Source organism: Orbilia oligospora (assembly GCF_000225545.1).
Source record: "Orbilia oligospora ATCC 24927 unplaced genomic scaffold scaffold00076, whole genome shotgun sequence".
NCBI lineage: Eukaryota > Fungi > Ascomycota > Orbiliomycetes > Orbiliales > Orbiliaceae > Orbilia > Orbilia oligospora.
This window is the reverse complement of record NW_011645633.1, coordinates 1,589,356-1,608,391: the sequence shown is the minus strand read 5'-3', so window position 1 is coordinate 1,608,391 and position 19,036 is coordinate 1,589,356. Positions and strand designations below refer to the sequence as shown.

General features: G+C 45.2%; 4 protein-coding genes across 4 annotated transcripts; all 4 read left to right on the top strand.

The window, feature by feature from the left end:
- Positions 1 to 1,254: 1,254 nt before the first annotated feature.
- AOL_s00076g451 (uncharacterized protein) lies at positions 1,255 to 1,719 on the top strand (the record flags this gene model as incomplete). The annotated part of the gene is made up of 2 exons (XM_011123003.1): positions 1,255 to 1,431; positions 1,510 to 1,719. 2 exons carry the CDS (start codon positions 1,255 to 1,257, stop codon positions 1,717 to 1,719), a joined length of 387 nt encoding a protein of 128 aa, XP_011121305.1.
- Positions 1,720 to 7,110: 5,391 nt separating this feature from the next.
- Positions 7,111 to 8,524, top strand: AOL_s00076g450 (uncharacterized protein; the record flags this gene model as incomplete). The annotated part of the gene is made up of 3 exons (XM_011123002.1): positions 7,111 to 7,314; positions 7,413 to 7,639; positions 7,699 to 8,524. The coding sequence occupies 3 exons, from the start codon at positions 7,111 to 7,113 to the stop codon at positions 8,522 to 8,524; spliced, it is 1,257 nt and encodes a 418-aa protein (XP_011121304.1).
- A 2,724-nt stretch (positions 8,525 to 11,248) lies between these two features.
- AOL_s00076g449 (uncharacterized protein) lies at positions 11,249 to 12,470 on the top strand (the record flags this gene model as incomplete). The annotated part of the gene is made up of 3 exons (XM_011123001.1): positions 11,249 to 11,726; positions 11,788 to 12,283; positions 12,341 to 12,470. 3 exons carry the CDS (start codon positions 11,249 to 11,251, stop codon positions 12,468 to 12,470), a joined length of 1,104 nt encoding a protein of 367 aa, XP_011121303.1.
- A 4,294-nt stretch (positions 12,471 to 16,764) lies between these two features.
- AOL_s00076g448 (uncharacterized protein) lies at positions 16,765 to 18,813 on the top strand (the record flags this gene model as incomplete). The annotated part of the gene is made up of 1 exon (XM_011123000.1): positions 16,765 to 18,813. One exon carries the CDS (start codon positions 16,765 to 16,767, stop codon positions 18,811 to 18,813), a length of 2,049 nt encoding a protein of 682 aa, XP_011121302.1.
- Between the last annotated feature and the right edge of the window lie 223 nt (positions 18,814 to 19,036).

Below are 19,036 nucleotides of genomic sequence, written 5' to 3'. Positions count from 1 at the left end.
GCTGCAAGTATGGTGCGATCGATTGACGGCGCGGCAACCTGTATAAATAGTAGATCTAGTTGTTCTAGAACTGTTAAACGAGCTACCTCAGATGTTTATATCGCTTTATCCTCAAAGTTGCTTGTGAAAGATGTCGGTGACATAAGCAACTCCATCTCTTGTATTCAATGTCCTGATTAACAGCTTTCAAGGTCCGGTTGCCAAGATTGCGGGGAGCCGAGGTAAATGTTGAAGATTCGGCCGGAATATTGCACCGCGAATTGCACATAATGTAGGGGATTGACACGCGAAATATCGAAATTTTTGTTATAACGTTATTTTTTCTGATTCCCGCCTGCAGAAAGAGCATGCTTGCTGTGCAAGCGAGACTCGTGTCCAAGAAGTAGGAATATTTCGGGCCCAATAATATAGAAGAACCGGCCCTTGAACGGGTGGCAGCATTTAAGCCTGAGCATTCCTTGACGCGTGCACCCTAGTCGGCTTGAACTCCAGTGTTAGCTTAGTACCAAAAGGACAATTGATAGATGACCGAACTCAAGCATTTGTCAAAGGGTTGTATATGTTCAAGTCGCTTGCTTGTCTAAGCTATAGTATTCAGATGTTAACGGGTCAGTGTTTGTAACGTTCCCAAATTCCAGGTGTCAGCCAGCGATTGAGACCCGCTGGTACCCGGTAGTTTCATCATCGAAACTCCTCAGTTTATTTTCAATTTTCAATAGCTACTCTCTGCGAATTTGTTGTATTGGAACTTAAGTTATATCTTGAGCCTGACTCGAGTACTCTGAAGCCCGCGCCGTCAAAGAACGGAAAAACCATGACTGGTCCAGCTAGCAACCACATCAGTCGTTTGACTAGGGATATTGTGATGTTACACAACATTCCATAAGGTAGGTACCACAGAATGCCAGTATCCAACTGCCAAAGATCGATTCCAACCAGCCTTTCTTCCGAATACAGTAATTAGACTGAATCGGGAAATGACATCGTCGTTGAAATCGACGCTTAACAACACAAACTATCGACGATCTCCAAGAGGTTTCTTTACGTCATACGAAGGCAATACGTAAGTAAACCTCGCACTAATTAAGAGGAAAAGAGAAATATATAAATTCAAATCCACAAGTACAAGCCATTATACATCCTCCATTCATTCAGTCGAATATCAAACGATATCACCAATGAAAGATAATTAAAGTTATCAGACACTAGGAGCACTCCAACAGAAGATAACGTTATAACTATATGTATAATATAATGTCTTCTTCGTCCCACAACCGACCAGTCTCTTCTGTACAAGGTGGCGCATCCCACATTAGCGGACCAGCCAACTCTGATAAACCCTTAAGTGGAGATTGGATGCGCACGAAGCAAAATAATCCTGGAGATTTGAAGGATGCATATCATCCCAGTACCGGAAGGGATAAGAGTCTCGTATATCCGCCCCATAAGCTCTACTTTGACTCCTCCGTAGTTGCTAGTTGGTACTTGAGCTAATCTCTTTGACTAAAGGTTGATCACGCAAGAAAAATCTACGATGAACTGAAGTTCCAAGGTTCGAACGCTATGCAAGCCGCATCGGATATGATGAAGACCGGGGAACAAGAAGTTGGGGGCAATCACTTGTTCGACAAAGCCGACGGCACGGAGAAAGAAGGAGCTAGAATGGGAGGAATGTTGAACAAGTATACCGATGAGGCCGCGCCTGGCGAAAGCTCGTAATAGTTGCCTTTTGAGAGGCAAATTTTTTGCATCTTTGTTCTTTGTTTCTGGCGTCAAAAGTTGGGACCGAATGGCTTGCCACGTTTTTGTCTTCTGTTAATTTAAAAATCAGAATGCATGGGATTGAAAGCTCGAAGCTAGGGGTCAATGGGCCCTTTCAGAATATCCTGTGACTGATTCTGCACATACCCATTCTCAATTGATGAAAAATGTAAGAAATACGAGGGATATAAGCTTTGTGCCGCTTTGATATATTGGTTCCTGGCTCATATCAATAGAAACGTGCCCACCGCGTGGCTTGACGAGTACGAGCATACCTTCGAAGCGCCCAACATAGAAATCTCGCTTCGTGGTCTCCGTATGCACTCCATCACAGTACACAGTACACAGGTATCTTCAAAAGTCACGGGATGTGGTGAAATGAACCGAAACAGCGTGGGGTTTTCTCTCAACTTGCTCCGCAATGGGATCACCTCCAAAACATCGCCCAGACTGCCCACTGCCATCGAGGTTTGTGTCTGTGGGGAGACTTTAATTTCGAGGGCGTTGCTGATAAGCAAGTTGTGGAGTCTTAGCTTTTGCGGCTGGCTGATTTTCAATTGGATCCGGCAAAGGGCGCCGTGGGCCGCGACGCCTCTCAGCAGTGGAACCCGTTCCTGAAAACCCCAAATGGGAAACTAAGTAGCCATTTTATACGCCTTATAAACATTATTGTTGTCAAAAGTCTGAAAGGTTGAAACAACCCGAAGTAGGGTAATCCCACTAAATACTTAGGTATTCACATAATATACATCTTTGACCGGTGGGTGAGTGTCTGGCTCCGGGGCTAGGCATGGAGAATTAAGATACTGTGAAAAAGGTTAAATGGTGTATGAATTTCAACCGTCGATTTTGGCCGTGTGCTTTTTCATGAAGAAACCTCCCGGAATTCCATTGTTCGATGCATGTAGAGACCGGCAGATTAGCAATTTAAGAGGGCTCTAAAATGAAAGAACCGCATTCTGTGAATGGACAGGAACACAGAAGACACCAATATGATGCGGCATATTAAGACAAAAAATGATAGGTGGCTGCATATTATGGGGTTCTGACAGTCAAATCAGCCTAGAAAGAACCAGAGAATGCATACGCATGGGTGACGCTCTCTCTGGTACCGGAGCCAGCGTACCCGCCAGCTACCAAAGTTCTCTCTCTTCCCTCTCAAGTCGGGTCTGGTTCAACAATAATCCGGTACCGGAATATGCATCCTTTTTCTTCGCTTCTTGGGTGTGATCAAAATTGCTGTTTTTTTTTTTTTTTCCCCTCCCTTTGACAGCATTAGTGCGATGCAGGTACGAATCCCTCTCAGCTTGTGTAGGTCGCCGTCGATTTTGAGGTTTCATTCGGTAAATGAATGCGCCCGCTGCATTGTTATCTTTGCCTCGCTATCGGCTATGCGAGACGGCATGGTAAATTATGTAGATATCTACGCAATATGTTTTTTTTTTGAAGGGGTTCGCTCTGAGCTTAGGCAGCACAAGGTTCTTCGCTTAAATCAGTCTGGAAAACACGATAATCCTGCGTGCATGCATGAACTAAAATTTCACATCTACTCGAAGATTTCTTTGAGATAATTGAAAAAAGGGGTCAAGTTCCCTCGGTATATAAAATCACGCGCGATTCATCCTTTTCGAAGACGAAGATCAACACTTCTCAGGGACAATGCTTATGAGTAGCAATTGCTGCGGATGAAAGTCGAATTCTGCGGATATTTGCTTCCTAGATCCTAGTCGAAACCGTCGATGAATCAATGAACCTTGTAATTTCTGCAGGAAGAAATTTGGAAATTAAGAATTGTAAACACCGAGGCATAAGACAGTTGGAAGCGTGGACCACCTTATGGCTAATTCTGTGAACGCCTCCACACCGAGGTCGAAGACAACGGTTCCTTTTACTCTCAATTCGATCTCGAGGGACGCGTAGGAAGCCCACAATATGTCTGACAATTCGGCTCAACCAAAGCCGGGTTTGGAATTTAACACTGCAGGAAGCAAGCAGGCAATGAAGCAAGTCTCTTATCTTCCGGAAGATACAATGCAATGTCGCACGTATTGACCCTTGAATTCGCATTTCTACTTTGCTGGATCAATTGATGCCACGAATACCCGGCATTAAATAATAGAAAAATACCTCAATGATGGCTCCTAGATCCTAGATTTCGAGATTCCATCGACTGCGGCTATGCGTGTGTGTGGACGGGTCAAGAAAGGCCTCGGACACTTGAGAGTGACCAATCCTCAAGCTACGGCCGGAGTATAATACTATCGTCGATTATACCGACTAAATGGCCGATCATTGAAACTCAGGGCCTTAAAAGGGCCAGATCTGAGGGTCAACACTAGTTACAACTTGCGATATCCGGTTAGGCGACAGGTTTTCTGAAGACCGTTGACAACGTTTGTTAGTTTGAAAACGGTTGAGACAGGGAAGCTCTCGACCTGCACAACACAACAATCGTGGATCCCTACCCTTCTGAAGTTCTCAAGCATGGTCTAGCTAGCTTAGTTGGCCCACTTACTTCGTTAGTATTTATTGATTTAACTGTATTGCTACGACCCTAGCTAGAGCAGCGATGTTCATATAGCTTTGGCATCAATAGGTCAGCATTCGAAAACTTAGGGTGTTTGTTGTAAGTACATGTGATGTATGCTGGCCCCGAGACTATGATGTATGTTAGTCGTGGAGCACAGTAGCTTTGGGTGTCACAGCTGAAAAATAAATTACTAATAAGCTGCTCGTTCGAGTTCTATCCGCTATCCGATTTACCTTTCAGCTTTCTGTTCGATCGAGTTGCTGCTGTGCCGCCGAGCTGATTGATATTGCAACTCGATATCGATACTTGGACCGTTTCATCGTGATAACGGGTAGCTCTATCCATGGAAATGCGACTCGTCTGTCCTGCATAGATGCTGCATGATAGAGGCGAGACGAGTCAGTCGTGTGCCGTTTTTCGAACCCAAAATCTGGGAAGGGTCCTGCTTCGGCTATTCGAGCGGGTCGGCAGAAGAATGCAATCGATTTCAAATGGTGTGTGTGCGAGTCTCCAGCCTGAGTGGGCGAAATTTAGTTCTTGAGAACTTTGTTCTTGTATAAACAGTACATGTGAGTACATACAGCTGGTTAGGGGGGTACGGGACCAGTCATGTCCAGCAGAGACATAGGCTTAAGCGCGAAAGGCAACAAATATCCAACCTCAGAACATCGCTCTAGACCTCAGTCATCATCAGCTAATCCAAAAATGCCTAAAATTTCAAACAGCTATTGGGTGTGAGGTGTTTCGTGAAAACAATCTTCCTCCACATTGTATATATATTGTACCACGAGGGAGAAGCCTCAGGGGAAGTGTGCCGTGCTGAACGGAATTGGCTTTCTGGGCGATGTCGCCCCACCGGGCCCCACCTACAGAAATGTATCATTGGATTCGTATGCGCTAACTGTGCCCGACAGGTTGGAACCTCTCTCGTTAAAGCCCTTTCAGTCCTTGGCGTTGTGGGTTTCTCAGAACTCAAACTTTTTTCATGGTCGCCCCACGTTCTTCAACCCTTGTCATGACTACCCCTATCGGCCAACTTGGCTGCCCGCTATTGCCTCGAAAATATAGTAAGACACAAAACTGTAGGCTGCTCACTATTAAGTTTAGTTACTGAGAGATCGCCATAATAAACGTTCACTAGGCAAACCTTCTAGCTTCTTTCTCAGTAATATTTTCCCGGCCCTGAGAACTGAGAGTGAATATATGTCAATAGAGCCTTGATTTTCAGGAGGACAAAAACGGTGATATTTCTGTGTCGAAGATCTTAAGTTTTGAAATTTCGGTTTTATATACCCTCTAAAGTTTCTCCAAGACCTCGCGTATTATGTACCCTGATTCCGACGCTACAACAATTCGCCGCTTTGTACCCTAGGCCTCTGCCGCCTATTTGATAATATTATAATGATAATCGTTGTACAACCTCTCAATCGATATGATCGATATTCGTTAATCTTCTAGCCGTGACAGTCCTGAGCGGCCTCTGGAGTGCCTACTCGGAGACGGCTAAAGGAGAAACACTTTGGATTCACACTCAAAACCCTCAAGAAACGCTGAAGGCGCACGCCTCTTTCCAAAATTCAACTGAATTTTTGAGAGATTCGAAAACAAAAACGGCACATGGAGTTCCATGATTGGTCGCGTTTCTGAGATAGTCTATCGGGTCGAAAGACGGTGTAGTAATCCATTTAGGATCCTATCAATTGCATGCAGCCTAGCACGGGAAAGGATTAAAATGCCATGGCATATCAAGCCTTTGAGGAGGGATCGATTATGTCGCGATGCCAATCACATCATTTATTTCTCCATGGGGGTTGGCTAAGATCTCCTCACGGCCACTGAGCAGGCCTCACATTGACTCTCAGATCAAATCCTTGAAGTTAATAACCTTTTGTCTTATAGGTCCTCCTTGGCAGAATCTCTCACACGAAGCCAACTGCTAATCTCTAACCCATCCTTTGGTCGATGTCGTCGGCGGCAGGCTACGGCAAAGTGCCTTGAGATTCGAACACTCGAGTATCAACTTAAGTTGCGGTTTAATTATATATACGGAGTACTCTCAATTGGTAGTTTTAGCGGGATATTGAGCTATTAAGGTCTCCTGCGACTAATTATGGGTTATGCTAAATCTTCTCGAACCTTATCCGTAGAATGGCCATTCTACAACCGACCGAAGGCCTTTTCTTTTCAAAACACACACAGCGGTCATCCGGTTAGAAACTTCGGTGAACAAAAAAGTGAGCGAAATATCCAGGACCCCTGTCTATAGCACGTTGAAGCTAAACTTCTCCTGATCCGGCTCTGGGTAAGGTGCCGGGGCCTTGTTTGGAAGTCAGGATGTGGCATCCACACCCTGGCAGGTATCCGGTCTTCTAGCACAACCAGCCAACGGCCGCAGAAAAAAAAGCAACGCTCAGAAAATGAACAGTCCTCAATTGATCAAGGGTAAACCGTTATTTCATTCGTGACCAGCGAAAAGTCCCAGAACTGCCCGGCAGCTAGGCCACGGCCTGTTTGGGATATGGAAATAATTGAAGAAAATGCCCTGGAGTGCTGTTTTTGGGCCATAAGCCCCCATAACTTTAAGGAACAAACGAAACTTAGAATATATAGACTCCCGCCCATCCGTTCTCGCTTCCATATTAATGTTTCCCTTGGAGCCCACATCGACATTTACCTAATCGACTGGAGTCTTATATCAAGAAGTTCAAACAGTCGCCTCTCACTATTCGAATTCACGAGGGTCAAGCCATTTACCACATCCAGCAGGCAAAAAACTTATTTAACAAATCTTGGCCGTTTGGTCTCACGATCCTGACAGGATGGATACGTCGATGATGACCCCGGAGGAGATTGCCGCAATGCAAGCAGCGCAGAAGGCGGCTGTAGAAGCTTTTTACAAAGAAGCGTGGACCTTATTAGCAATTGCACTTCTTTTCATCTTTGGCAGATTATACGCCCGATTCACCCTATCAGGCGGATTTCATGCGTTCAAAGCCGACGACTATTTGATGGTATTCGCAGGTGTAAGTTCTGACACTCTGCAGCTCTGCACACGCAAGCTTGGATGTGCAACATCATCGATCTGAACTTGTACTAACGTACCTGATACGACGATATTTAGGTGGTGTATTCAATGGAAACAACAGCGGCGTATTGCGTAGGGTTTCTCGCGAGAGGTCTTGCTAATAATGGCATGACACCCGAGCAACGTCAAGCTTTAGAACCTGGAAGTGAAGAGTGGAATTTACGAATTACTGGAGTTAAGATCCAACTAATAGGATGGAGTTTGTATACTCTCCTACTATGGCTGCTTAAAGGATGTCTTCTGATATTCTACAGCCGTTTAACGTATGTTTTCTCTTACCTAATATGATCAAATCGAATATATAGTAACACTGCTTCTACAGTGACGGTCTCGGTCAACAAACAATCAAAATCCGAGTTGGTGCTGTTATGCTCATTACAACTTATATAGCCGTCATTCTTTCAATCCACCTCGGCTGCCATCCGTATCATCAGAACTTCCAGATCAATCCAGAGCCGCCAAATGCTTGCCAACCCGCCATCTCTAAAATCGACTGCTACGTCACCGTTGTTCTCAACGTCCTCACGGACATGTATCTTATGTATATTCCATTGCCACTTCTCTGGAAGGCCCAGATTCCACTTAAGCGCAAATTCTTGTTGATTGCAATGTTCTCTGGTGGATGCTTTATCATTACGGCAGGTATCCTTCGTGTGGGTTTCATTCTCGCCGATCCAATCGGAGGTGCCCTCGCAGCTGGCTCTTGGGCATGTAGAGAAACGTTCGTCTCCGTCATCATTGGCAATATCCCGATGATATACCCTTTATTCATGCGCGGTGTTTCTTCCGTACGAAGCATGTACGCGACTGGTACCGCAAGAACGTACGGAAGCAACAAATCGAATGGAACGGCCATGGAGCTACCACGATACAACAACTCGAGCAAGAACAAGAAAGGGCAGTACAGCGTTGGAAGAACCATCCTCAACGCCACCGAGAGCGAAGAACGCATCATGGCCTCCAAGGGTAACGAGGGCATCAAGGCTGACGTTACTTATGAAGTTAAGAGTGCACCTGCGAGCATCAGCGAAGATAATGGATCAGGGAGGAGTGAGAACTACGGACGTAGTGCCGGGTACACAGTTAGCATTGCTGCGGCTCCCACCGGCCATACCGCACATCATCAGCACTCTAACTCTAGGCATTGAGTCTAATGCTGCCTTCTTTTATGCGAAAATTTCTTAGTTCTATTTGGCTCTACTTCGAGTTTACTTGATTATCTTTGGCAAGGCGTTTATGGTTTTGGATCCTTTTTTTTTTTTTTTGAAACCTTCGCTTCAGGCCAGTTGGAGCTTTCATGTCACATCCTGGAGATCACTGACATTGGAGACTATATATGCTACAAAAAATACCCCAAAAGTTTAGAAGGGAGGGTTTCTCAAAGTATGAAACATGGTGCTAAGGAGGGACTTTTTGATTCTTTTTGATTCTTTCTTTTTCTTTTTTCTTTTGAGATATATATATCGACGCCAAAGCCTTGGGAAACATTGTCGATATATTCGTTAACACCCCTTGAGCGTTGAGTTTGTTATACCTTCCACCATGTTGCATCAATGTGTCCTAGCATAGCGATGCTAGCGCCTGAATGTGCGGAACCATCAAGGCTAACACACGAAATATTTTCTTTGTATATGTATACTACACACTTAGATTAAGGATGACTATGGAGACGTCTAGACTAACCATGCCGGAGCGCTTCCACCCATCCTCTAAAAATTAAAAAAATATACTACATTTTTTAAATTATACTATAGTCTGTGTGAGCGTTGACACCCTCGCGCAATAGAGCAAGCCCGTGACAGTTAACCTGTCAGCTCCCTAAGAACCCAACTTGCAAATGGCCATTGCAATTTCAAGGGATCGATCTCGAATTCATTACCACATATGTAGGTATAGTTACTTGCATATATCTGAATGTATGTACACGCATGTAGATACACAAGTACTCATTGAAATATTAGCTAAATAGTGCCCCTCAAGACGGAATGCAATGATTTCCACGCTTACACCCCATGAGCCCACCGCGTCTTTCAACGGATACTCCGAACTAGACCAAGGCCGGACTTGTAATGGTGTGCTGAACAACATCCAACGTCCGGCGAACCTTCAAACGTTTCTATATGTCTCTAATCGTGGCTGATATTTTAGACCCTAATCAACTTTTAACTGTCAAGTCGAACTCATCTCCATGAGTCTATAATACAGTACCGCGGCCGGTGAGATATATGCTCGCACCGGCGCACCTGCACAACCCCTTATCGATAATTATCCTCGAAATGCTTTACCTGTAGGCATCCAACGATAGAAGATTACAAATATTAATTTGGCAGGAAGCAATAACCTAAAAGTTATTGAAAAAAATCTGATGTGGGGGATGCAAGCTGTGGGGGTATATGTATGTCATTTGTGGTATACTGGTTTGCAACGTTTGGTGTACTGGCTACAGAAACAACACTTAGCCCGCTCACCCTATTGTCTTGAGGTTTGACCCTATCTGACTCCATTCGACCCTTCGTCTCCTGCACAGGCATGAGACTTCAATCTCGAAGGATGGCCCATGAAGAATGCATTTGAATGCATAATTAAGGATCGATGCACACTGTGAATTCAAGCCCTGGGTCCGGAGCCCGGCCTACTGAAAACTCAGTTCTTGCATGGACTGGGTTGGTCTTCGAGAAATGTTGGCTGGATTGAACCGCGGTGGTGCGCAAGCCACCGTCTCACAGTTATTCATCTTCAATTTCGGGTTTTGACTGGTTGTAGACGGGCCGCGCAATGTTCAACTTAACACCATAGGTTGCGCTAGTACCGAGGTCTAGAATTAGATTCAAGACGTCCTAGACGGGAAGAAAATCACACTTAACTTTGGTCTGGTTGCCACGCGAGCATTTTCACTAGTGAGCTCAGATTCCATGAATTTTATGTGCGGCGCTAACTTAAGATGTCTGACTTCCGTTTGGAATATGGGCCAGAGCGTTGATCAAAGCCCCAATTGGCGAAGGCTCAGTGTTGACCTCGAGGTGCAAGACTAGCATCGATCCATGGTACCCATGTATACCATGGGATTGATCGGGTAGATATTATATTTGATTTCCCCCGAGCAAGAACAAGATCTTGGTACAAATTTATCACATGTAACAAATATTCTTCAATGTAACCGTGAAAATACATTATTCACTCCGCTTTGTTATGTTACAACCAATACTTCTAGAGTCTTAATAAATATTCTGAGACAGATAGGCGCAACTTCGGTTCTTTCAAGCTAACATGGGTTGCTAGTAATCAATGCAAAGGCCTTTGCAAGGTTTTAATGGTTCAATACAAAAGTCTATGCAAACGCTCGAGCTGAGATATTTTCAGGGTCCTGGCCTCTGATTTTCATGGGGCCTTGAAGAAAATTTGATTGAGTAGGTATGCGGCCACTAAAATGCAGGGCAGGGTTTGAAAATTGACGAAAATCTGGGGTAAGGACATATCCGTGATTCAAATATATTCAGAATACCTAGTCAACTATAGAATTACAAGCGGAACAGCAAAGGTTAAGTGTTGCATATGAATATATCCTGCAGTCTCGACAGGGTTGAGAGAATCGAGATTGCGTCGACGCGACGGTTCTCCGCAGTGCCGGCCAATGCTTATAAGCTGGGCATCAACATGAAGAGCATGTACATGCCCGTGCAATTACTTAGGTACTAAGGTAGTTCGATTCGTGACGACGTACTGTGTGACCATAGCTGATTGGTCTGTACCACGTGACACAGCTCACGTGATCACAATCGCTTCGTGAAAGTGGTCTGCCACACGCGTGCCACGATCCAGGGTGTTCAATTCACGACAACCACAGCTCACCCCGCTTCTTCAGTGCCTCGAAAATGTCTGGTTACGGACCAATTGTCGCAGCTACAGCTGCAGTTCTTATTGCCGTCGTCTTTTATGGAGTACCGCTCTTCCTCAAGGAGTACTTCCCCTATTGGAGCCTTCAAGCCCAGCGCGATGCTAAACCCACTGTGAAAACGGAATCATACAAGGGAAGAACGGCCTTAGTCACTGGTGCCAACGGTGCATTCGGCTCTCGAGCCGCCAAAATCTTTGCTAGTCGCGATGTCGAGACTTTGGTTCTGGTCGATGTTAGGGATTGTTCAGCTCTCAAGGAAGAAATCGAAGAGGAAGCCCGCGCATTGAACAAGGCTCCACCCAATATTCTGGTTTGGCAAGTTGATTTGATGTCTTACGCCGCGTGCCAGGAATTAGGAAGAAAGGCGAAGGAATTGAAGAACCTGGATCACGTTTTGAGTACGGCTGGTATCTTGTCATTCAATCGTCGCGAGTCTCCAGAAGGCTGGGAAACTAGTAAGCCTCACTCTATTCCCCTATGTTTAAGATCAGTATACCAACTATTCTCCCCTGATAGCTATACATGTCAACTATATAGCCAATGCGCTTCTCGGACTACTTCTTCTCCCGGTTCTCAAATCGTCTCCTGGAAATCCGAACCCTCCAGTCCTGACATTCGTCACGACCTTTGGCATTTACCCATCTTCATTCACTATGGGAATTCCTAAGACTGGATCATATCTTAAGAAACTAAGCAACAACAAGGACGGACTCGAGCAAGGACACCAGTATGGTCGCTCTAAAGCCCTTCTTCTCTACTTTGCCCGCGAGCTAGCTACCCGTGCTTCTGCTTCGGCCAAAGGCAAAGGGATGCGAAAGGTCACTATCAATAGCGCCGACCCAGGCTCTGCATGGACTGGTCTTACAAATCCTAACAAGGAAAAGCTTATTCCAAGATTGATCATGAACTTGGGAGCAAGAGATCCCCAGATTTGCGCTACTGCTTTGGTCAATGGTGCCTCGTCTCCAGAGGATGCCCACGGAAAAATCATGATGGATTTCACTACTGCATCGTAAGTTACCAGCATCATATATAGGAGATCGGGTACTAACGATTAAACCCATTTTAGGTACCCTCCTTTCATGGAAAGGAACAGCGGCCAAGTCGCACAAAAACGTGTTTGGGATGAGACCCGGGCTGTCCTTGAAGAAAAGGTCCCAGAAGTTAAGGCAATCTACGATCTGCTAGATGCGCAGTAGGGGACCTGACTATTGAATATCAGAAAGCTTAACAAAGTAATGGAGGCCATCTCAGGTGGGGAGACGGTTTATATAATATACTAATCCGGAGATCTCTATAAATTGCACGAACGGGCTAACCGAATACCGTTCATGTACATACCATATATCGAGCGCGGATGCTACTTCCGCTTTATAATTGAACAGACTTTCCGTATCTTGGTATGTGAAATTGGATATCGCCAAGGGAGACTTACGATTGTGTTCACTCTTTTGGAGTCGCTAGTCGTCAGGTTATGTAGAATATTTCCATGAAAGAAAGTCTCTAGAAGACTAATACACAAAGCCCGAGTTTCTTCGGAATTAATAAGAGACCCACCGACCCCTGCATTAAGCCCATGCACGCCTCAACGAATTCGAAGAATTAAGGATCAACCTCAAAAATTAATTACTTTTGGGCTGACAAGTTACGTAGTTGAAAATTTCCGCTGTGCATGCTGAACAGTGTTCAACATACATTCTTGAAAGGACTAGGCTGTAAACTCATCAGTTCCCTTGGGACTAGACCAATCAGCACCCAAGGATCCAAGTGTTCTAATGCTCCGATATTTTCGAATGTGAATCCAGACCGTAACCACTCTTTGCCCGCCTAAATTACAACACAACGCAGTCTGTTAGCTGTCCCAAGTTTGGAAAATGTCACCGAAGCTTAGAAGCGACGGTCTACATACCCATCTATCAGATTCTGATTGTGTCCTATTCAAATATATATACTTTCACCAGTCGTCAACATATAATTTTGTTTAGTGGGCACTAGTTTTCTTGGATATATACTCCAAGCGGAGCATTAGTCTAGGACTTGAAAACACGACGGTATACTGGTGGATATCTGACTACCTCAAGTCGTCCCGCAGTACGATATGGTTACACGATTTCTCAAGGCTACTTTATATCCGACTAATCTGCATACCCTCTATTCCGTTCCATATGCATGTAAGGGGCGTCAGGAAACCGGTTTTATAATTTTTCGGGCCGGAATTGAATACCACTTGGTGAAAGTAATAATGGGGAATGCTGTACCGCCTAAAGGGGTAGGCCCTGTTCTTTGAGGTCAAAATATGGCGGTCCTATAGATGTACATACAAAGCCTTTAAGCATAAATGGATCTTACAAGTAGTATGGGTAGATATCGCGGTTTAGCGCTAGTAGTTTTTCAGAATGCAGCCAATGGGAAAAAAATATTATTCAAAGGCTTTCACTAATCGCCGGGGAACCTAAAACTGCTAATTGCTGAGGAAGAGCTGGCCAGGGATAACAGCATAAGAGGGTTGCAATGCAACCAGTGTCCACCACTATGTTTGAAGCTTCAAGACCCCAACAAACAGTAAGTGTGTACTATTGCTTATGCGAACAACTTGACTGGATTCAACCGAGTTTCTCCCGTGTATATTGTGATATCATTGTGCGATTAATTGAGAAGGCTTCTAATTAAATTTGATGATATTGATATCGTATGATCATTCATATGTGGGGGGATGCGTTATGAACCCCCCACTTGTCAAATGGTGCAGGTCAGGTGTAGCCTTATATTGACCCCAAGCTCAGAGCCGGGTTAACTCTTATCTACGGAGGTTTTAAGAGGTGCCTATCACGTACCGACATAGTTATTATTCAAGTTTTGCATTTAATATTGTATCGAAGCGAACAAACTTATGCATAGGATCATAATCAGTTCATGACACGAAGGTTGTCGGTTAACTTACCGGATGGCTGAAGCTAAAGTTAAGGCGGCGTTGTAGCGGCTCGGTCAAACCGTTGACAAGATGCAATGTCAGGTCATTGCATTGCACTGACGTAGCTTAGGCTAACGAACATTAATCAGACCAATGATTGCCTAAGTAAGATAAGCTGAGTCAGTCTATGAACAGAGTTCCACAAGCAGGACTGCATTTGGGGAGATTCAGCGATCTTGAGATATCGATAGCAGCATTTGTCAGGACTAAATTCTTGATCATGATCTAACCATGATTGCGGAAATAAGCTGTCAGGAGAAAGCTTTACCACCGCAAACAATCCGATTAAACCAAAGTAGGTCTCGCGACAGACGGCAAATTCCATGTGTAACCGCTCAAAGCCAGAGCCAGGGTGCTAAGCTCAAGGACCTGCATGCTTCTGTTCCGAACTCTAACTATTGAAACAGGCAACACAAAATTGAGCTCATAACTTCCTGAACCTTCGAGGCCCTGAAACGAGCGAAGGAACATCAGTCTGTTATCTGAGGGTTGGGTCGAATCATCCTAGTCGTTCAATAATAGCTTACTCAGGACTCCACTTTTCACGCACTGACCTGATAGCAGGTTTACACGATAACAAGATATGTGTGATCCCTACTGTCTAAAGTCCCTTCCCTTGGACCGGCACCATTCACACCTGTTCCTTGTATAAACTAATATTTCTTGATCATATCCGAAATTGAATTTTGTTTGAATCGTTTCCAAATTTTGAGGTCTGAGCTGTGTGGCGGAATCGTACTGATTAGTACTGATGATGTCGAAAACTCCTACTCTATCCTTTTTTGTGCACAGTTCGGCTCTGTCTAGCTACTTTGGAGTGAGACAAACACGGCGCACACGTGGCCGATATTCGCTGTTGTTTTAATGCCCGGACACTGCATGCATACTTGAAAGTACCTTATGATATACAGATGTGGGAGTTGTATACGGTTTGTTCTCAAATTTGTTATTTTTGATTGATCGGGTTGGCTAGTGATGGCTTTTGGGGCTTTATCATGGCGCTGTAGGGGCTTCAGGCCTCCACTGCAAACGGTCAAGCGAGTGGAGATATTCGGTTTCATGGTGGGAAACGTTCCAGACGTCCATATTAAAATCACGACATCCCGTATTGAAGATCGCTTCTAGTTAATTGCAAGGTAGAGATATTCAACTAGCCTATCACCGGCCATGGGGATCGATCGGGTTGATTCTTCACTGCATCACCTCATGGGCTGATCGGATCAGCACTGAGGCTTCTAGCCCCTCATTTCTGCTTGCCAAACATTCCAAGATATTGATACGCAAGGACCTTGAAGACAAGTCTATTATACCGTCCTGTCCAGGCAGTCACAAGGGGGTCGAGTCTTTTCGAATGACTTGCGACCTATCGAATCAGATATGCCAGTGGAATTTCGCCCTGCAGGCTCCAAATCCCGTCCCTGCCTCAAACACCTAATTTATTCCGGAGCAATAGATCGTAGTTGCCTATTCGGAAAATGCACCAGGCTGGTTAACCGAGCCGCGAATGAATCCAGCAGGAAGTGTCGTCAGATACTACCACGGAGAACATCCAAGTTTTGATATTTCTCACCGTGCTGAAAGTTTAACTTGTGATCACGAATCCGAAAGCTGAAAAAGAAGAATCCTCGTCATATAGGAGTTATTGCCCAGAAGAGACTGATTCTCAAACAAGGACGAGCTTTTGGCGCACGCAGAGCTGCGCCGCCCCAAGTTCTTTGGGTGTCGCAATCATATGCCCATCCGGCGCCCCGAGTTCTTGCACAAGTAGACATACATCCGCCAGTAGATGCCCTCTTGAAATCGGCGTTTGAAAACTTTGACTAAGAAGTACAGCATACCTCGTTTATTCATGCAATGCATGACAGTGTTTTTTTTTTTTTGCTAGATGTCGCAGCACACCCACCACCACCCGCAGTCTGTGTGGATGCATGCTATGTGACCAAGCAGCTACCTAGTAGTATCTCCATACCCTGTTTGGATGCCTTTTGAAATAATTTACCTTGGCCAGGGCCAGCCTGCTTGGGTGCCGTCTGCTTCCAGAAGGCTGTTTTTCGCTGCCGCGCCCGCACCTTGCCATGACACAGTTCGCCTTCAAACCTTACATATACTCCGAATTGCCTCCACAGTAATTCGGTTCGTCTTCCTTTTGAGACAATAGAATAAGTAAAGTCAAACCTTCTGGCTCGATGCGATGGATGGCTTGTTCTAACTTTAGCTTTCATATATAAAGCGTCGACACCCCTGGAATACTCTTTGCAGAATTAAATCCTCTTGATCTCGTGCCCGATTACTTCGAATTACTTCGAATTACGTTCGGCTTGGGTTACACCAATCCGACGCACAACGCAGCGAATCCAACACAAGAACGTCACATCAACGACGGGAATTAAGTTCTTAATTTAAGGCGACTATGGAGCCGGCGGGTTCGCGATAATGTCAAAAACATATGTTCATACCGAAGCCACTGTTTTCTACAGAAAAATAATAAGCTGTTAATCGACTATATCGTACGATAGTCGACAATGACCGAAATTATGTCATACTATCCTTCATCCTACCCATCCGGTGGTGAAACCTCGCGGTCTCAGTATTTGAGCCCGAGCATATTTTCAAAACCATACGGCTACGACTCCGAAGCTTCAAGATCGGGGAACAAGAAAGTCGCTGTGAACCCAACTTTTTTCGATGATATCGGATATTCAGACGACCCGATTCATGATCCGGATTTGGCGTCACTTTGTTCGGCTGTCTCAACAGTAGATTCGCATTTCTCCGCCCTACCGGACATCAAACCTAGCATCGATCCGTCGAGGTTATACCTTGATATTCACAGACAGAAAGATGAATACGCAAATATGTCAACAACGCAGCGGAGGAGGAAACAATTGAAACAGAGGGCCATGGCGGTTGGAAACCAGTTTCTGACAATGAACGCTATATTATTTGGTTTTGGCACCCAGGAGAAGTTGGACTTTGAGGCGGAAAAGGTCTGGTGGGATGATATGCGGATTAAATATACTGTCACGGAAAATTTTGTTATTGCGAATATGCCATACGTACCTGGCTTAAAACCACCATTGAAAGAGCGGTTAAAACAACCGGTGGCCTTTGGTGCCGGCCTAACCGACGAAACTTATTTGGACTGGATTGTTCACAAAGCCAGGCGGTTATTCTTGGTTCTATTACACCTTGGGGTTCCGGAGCAAATATTTTGGATTATCGACGACGCCTGGGACGATGCCGACCTACCGATAGCTCGAAAGACAATACCGAGACTAGCCCTTTCCTCCAAACCCGACGAAGAAATGGATGAACGATTCTGGCGAGCCCAGTATATCTTCCTTTTGAAGAATATGAATTCTGGAGAGCATATCGAATACGAAGAGCAAGAAGTAGTTCCACTCGAAGTAGTCGAAAAACTACCTTCCAATGGAGACTACGTGGCGGAGAAGGTTGTGCGACCGTACGGGAAGCGAAACCACGACTACATCACCCGTATAACCGTCCCATCGAAAGACAACCTCATGCTTCATGTGGAGACTATTCGGTCGCGGAATATACGCCACGCCAATATTGTGGAACTCTTCGCGTCATATACGTACGAAGACATGGGTTATCTCCTTTACCGTCCTGCGCCTACTATCTCTTTGGACTCATTCTTCCGCTCGCCCTCCTATTGCTATTCTGCAATGTCCGCGACCGAGAAACGGGTACTGGCCTTTAATTGGATCACTGGCCTGGTCAGTGCCGTGGCGTTCCTGCATACGAAAAGTATTCGGCACGGCGATATCAATCCTTTTAGCATATGTGTGATGGAGGATGGGGCGAGGTTAATGCTTTGCGATGCTGGCCCAGTTTTTGGGACTCTGGATGTCTTCAACAGGCAAGGGCGAGCAGATGTTCGCGACGAGTACGGTGCCCCAGAAGACTACTCCGATGCCGCCGGCTTGGTTGCACTCTTAGGGGACCAGCCTTATCTTGCAACTGACCCAGTGATGCTGTGCAAGTCGGATGTCTTTGGCCTGGCTTGCGTGATGGTGGATATCTTGACCTTCGTGTCAAAGTTGAAGATGTCTGTATACAAGAACCATCGTCGGAAAACGGGAAGCATAGCACGAAACAGCCTCACCTCAAGCTCATCGCTCGGATCCTCAGCTAGTGGGAAGAGCACTCGGATAATCTTTCCTAGCAGCGTCTTCAATCGATCCACGGCTACAGTGGTTGAGCGACCCCATAGCTATGGCTCTGGTCGTCCAGTGACTCGCCGAGAGTCGGATGCCAAGTCTACCAATAAACCTAACTTTAAAAAAACGGATATATCATTCCGGGGAAACCTCGCATCAGTGAAAAGCTGGTGTGATACACTCGTTGAAGCGGCGGAAGATAAAGATACGGATGGTACAGGGGATGCTGTAGTTAGAGAGCTGATTGCTCTATGCTGCCGAGGGATGTTCATTGAGAAGCCAAGAGAGCGAATGGGGAGCGGAGCAGTTGTAGCCAGGCTCGGCTTACTGGCAGACAGGTTACGAAAGCTGCTCGCAAATAATGACGCTAAGAAGGAATCATCTTGAAAACGTTGCCTTTCTTCTGATAGATTCGTTTTCATGTTCCCTCCTCTAGGGGTCAGCAGTGCAATGCAGGAGGTTGCATTTTTTCTTTTATTTTCTTTTCGTATTGTTAAATTTAAATGGTCGGAGTCCCGGAATCCTAAAAGGACGGCCATATGATCATGCACGATTACTAGAGGCGAAATCTCATTGGAGGAGTTAAGTGTTTTACTTTTGTTTTGAACAG